General features: G+C 42.9%; 1 protein-coding gene across 1 annotated transcript; it reads right to left on the bottom strand.

The window, feature by feature from the left end:
* Positions 1–239: 239 nt before the first annotated feature.
* LOC116677777 (olfactory receptor 2K2) lies at positions 240–2,006 on the bottom strand. The gene is made up of 3 exons (XM_032508035.1): positions 1,645–2,006; positions 776–1,002; positions 240–598 (listed from the first exon to the last, which is right to left on the bottom strand). Exons 1-3 carry the CDS (start codon positions 2,004–2,006, stop codon positions 240–242), a joined length of 948 nt encoding a protein of 315 aa, XP_032363926.1.
* Between the last annotated feature and the right edge of the window lie 603 nt (positions 2,007–2,609).

Genomic DNA, 2,609 nt, shown 5'->3' with positions numbered 1-2,609 from the left:
TGTGACATGCCGGTATTATTCAGGTTTTAGAAGCATGCTTTAGTGGAAAGTAGCTACCAACATGGGTCTTGTGGAGAGAGCTTGACCACTAGGCCACAAGTATCCATCAAACTTAAACTTTCTTTCACACAGAGATGTACACTGTTACTGAAAACTTTACAAGCAGATAAAACAGTTTTCTACAGTTAAGTTAATGACCAGGTAACAATGAGCTGAAGAGTTAACGCCCTCTCATTTTCTCACTTTTTGTGACGGACTTGGACGTAGGTTAAGTGTTTGATGATGCTTGCACGTAATTCTTTACTGACCAGTCCGTAGATAATGGGGTTAATGACTGGTGGGATGATGATGAAAAGGACGCTGAAGAACTTCTTAATATTCTGAGAGATGGAAGGGAACCTTTGACTCACAATGATGACCACTGAAGCAATTTGGTAGAGCACATACACAACAAGGTGCGATGTGCACGTCTGAAAGGCCTTACTTCGGATGGTGCTGTCAGCTCGGCCTCGTTTCACAGTAGCATGCAGGATTTTACAGTAGGAAAAAGCAATGATGAGGAAGACGCCTGTACTCACAAACCAGGACATGGTGAGACCTAGAGAAAGATAAGGAATCATTTCAACCATCATAAGGTATAATGTAAAGCTTCCACCTAAAGAAAGAAAGAACCAAGCAGGCCTGCCTTCTTGCATAATTCAGATTTGTTTGAAAACCAGACATTTTTAGAGGCTTTACCTTGGTAATGTACGCAATTAGAAACAAATGCACTGACCATAAATGTCGTTTATAGGGGTGGGACTGCAGGCCAGGCTTAGGATAGCACGGTTGCCGCAGTAAATGTGTTTGATAGTATTGCCACACAGCGGGGTATTCATGTGCCCTGAGAAGAGAACAGCAATAAGCAGCAGAGCGACCAACCAGGCCAGGGCGCAGCAGGAGTGCAGCCGAGCCGATGACATGATGCTGTGATACCTGAGTGGTTCACACACAGCAATGTACCTGCAGAGGGAGAACACTGTTAAAGATGTACAACCATCCGTAGCTTCATTCCAGTTAAAGATGTATGGTTACAAGATCTCAGCATCTCAACATGTTTGCATCTGACTCTGTATGCACTAGAAATGTCCTGATGTTGCTCTTTTTTAGGCTTTGCTGACATACAAACACATGAACCCAATTATCCTTTATGGCTGCAGTCGAGTCCACAAAAAGTCAGCCAGGCTGCTGGAGGATGATTTTACATGGCAAATCTACTACTTTGTGGATTCTGTGCAAAGGTTAATAACCATTAAGGCATTATTTAGGACAAAAGGTTCAACTTATGAATGACAGTATTTAAAGAAACCTTTTAAAGAAATTAAGACCTTTCTTATCCCAGGATACAGACTGGAAAATGTATAGGAGAGTATCCCCAACCCAGAGGGTTTATTATTCATTAATAAAACAAATTCAGCTCTAGTAACAAAACAACAGCACCAAATAACATCAGCCTGAACCAACAGTTAACAGCAGCAATCTGTAAAACATTGAAGCACTAAAGAACTTTTTTTAGATGAGTCATCTGAGTCAGTCTGGACCATTTAAGCATGACAGAAAAACATCTCTTATTAAGTCTCTGCATGTGCACATGAGTTTCATTACCTGTCATAGGCCATCACACCCAGAATGGTCTGCGCTGCGACGCCGTACGTGTGCACAGAGAAGGCCTGGGCGATGGCTGGGATGTAGGCGATTTTCCTCTGGCCCGTCAGGAAGTGTACCATGAGGCGAGGCAGCACCGCTGTGGCCCCAAACATATCACAGACTACCAGGTGACCAACCATTATGAACATGGGTCTGTGCAGGTTCTTGTCAATGACAATGACACACAGCACCACACAATTTGCCAACAGCATGACCATGTAGTTAAGCAGAGCCAGGAAGAAGAAGAAGGCGCCGTAGCCTGGTGGTACATAGAAGCCCTCCAGCTCAAAAATGATGGGCTCTGTGAGAGGAGTTACCATTGTTACGTTCTCCATCCAAAACAAGGCAGCTCTGTAAAAGACAAGTTCAGCAAAACCCTCCCAACAGGTGACTCTCCAAGCATCAGAGATAGTGAAAATAATTATAGACTTGCAGTATAACAGGGTGTTACAATAAAATTCAAGGAAAAGGTTGTTGGCATCTGGCATTTGTCTCTTTGTAATTCTTAACTAAATTCATTAAATCACACAGTATTACCTGCAGTAGAACACACTACTGACCCTCAATGAACAGACGTCTCAGAGCAATAAAGATTTCATCAAACATAGAAACAACCGAAATGAAGGTAATGCCTATTGATCACAACATTATAAAGGTTCTTGTTGAGAGCCTCCAGCTTCCTGCTCCACTGTCCTGTCCTCTCGTCAGAGCGATAGTGAAGCTCTGACTTGTCGAGGAGAGTGTGATTGCTTTTAATAATGTTCCTTTGGGTTCTACGTGTCCATCAGAAACGTAAACACACCCCTAACGTCCTCTGCAGCTCATGTCAGAAGGCGGCACTAAGACTGAACGCTTGGCTGTGATCTGACAATGAGAACTTTCTAGATGTTACTTCAGACACATTGCTATAAACCATTTATACA

Source organism: Etheostoma spectabile, unplaced genomic scaffold, assembly GCF_008692095.1.
Source record: "Etheostoma spectabile isolate EspeVRDwgs_2016 unplaced genomic scaffold, UIUC_Espe_1.0 scaffold00005791, whole genome shotgun sequence".
Classification (NCBI taxonomy): domain Eukaryota; kingdom Metazoa; phylum Chordata; class Actinopteri; order Perciformes; family Percidae; genus Etheostoma; species Etheostoma spectabile.
Note: the sequence above shows the minus strand (reverse complement) of the source record. Positions and strands in the feature narration are given on the sequence as shown.

Bases quoted from the DNA above. Each gene is read 5' to 3' on its own strand.
- LOC116677777 (XM_032508035.1), bottom strand. From the start codon at position 2,006: ATGGTAACTCCTCTCACAGAGCCCATCATTTTTGAGCTGGAGGGCTTC. The intron at 1,003-1,644 runs GTAATGAAACTC...CTCCCTCTGCAG, and splicing joins GGTGTGATGGCCTATGACAG to GTACATTGCTGTGTGTGAAC. The intron at 599-775 runs GTCAGTGCATTT...ATCTTTCTCTAG, and splicing joins CCCTATAAACGACATTTATG to GTCTCACCATGTCCTGGTTT.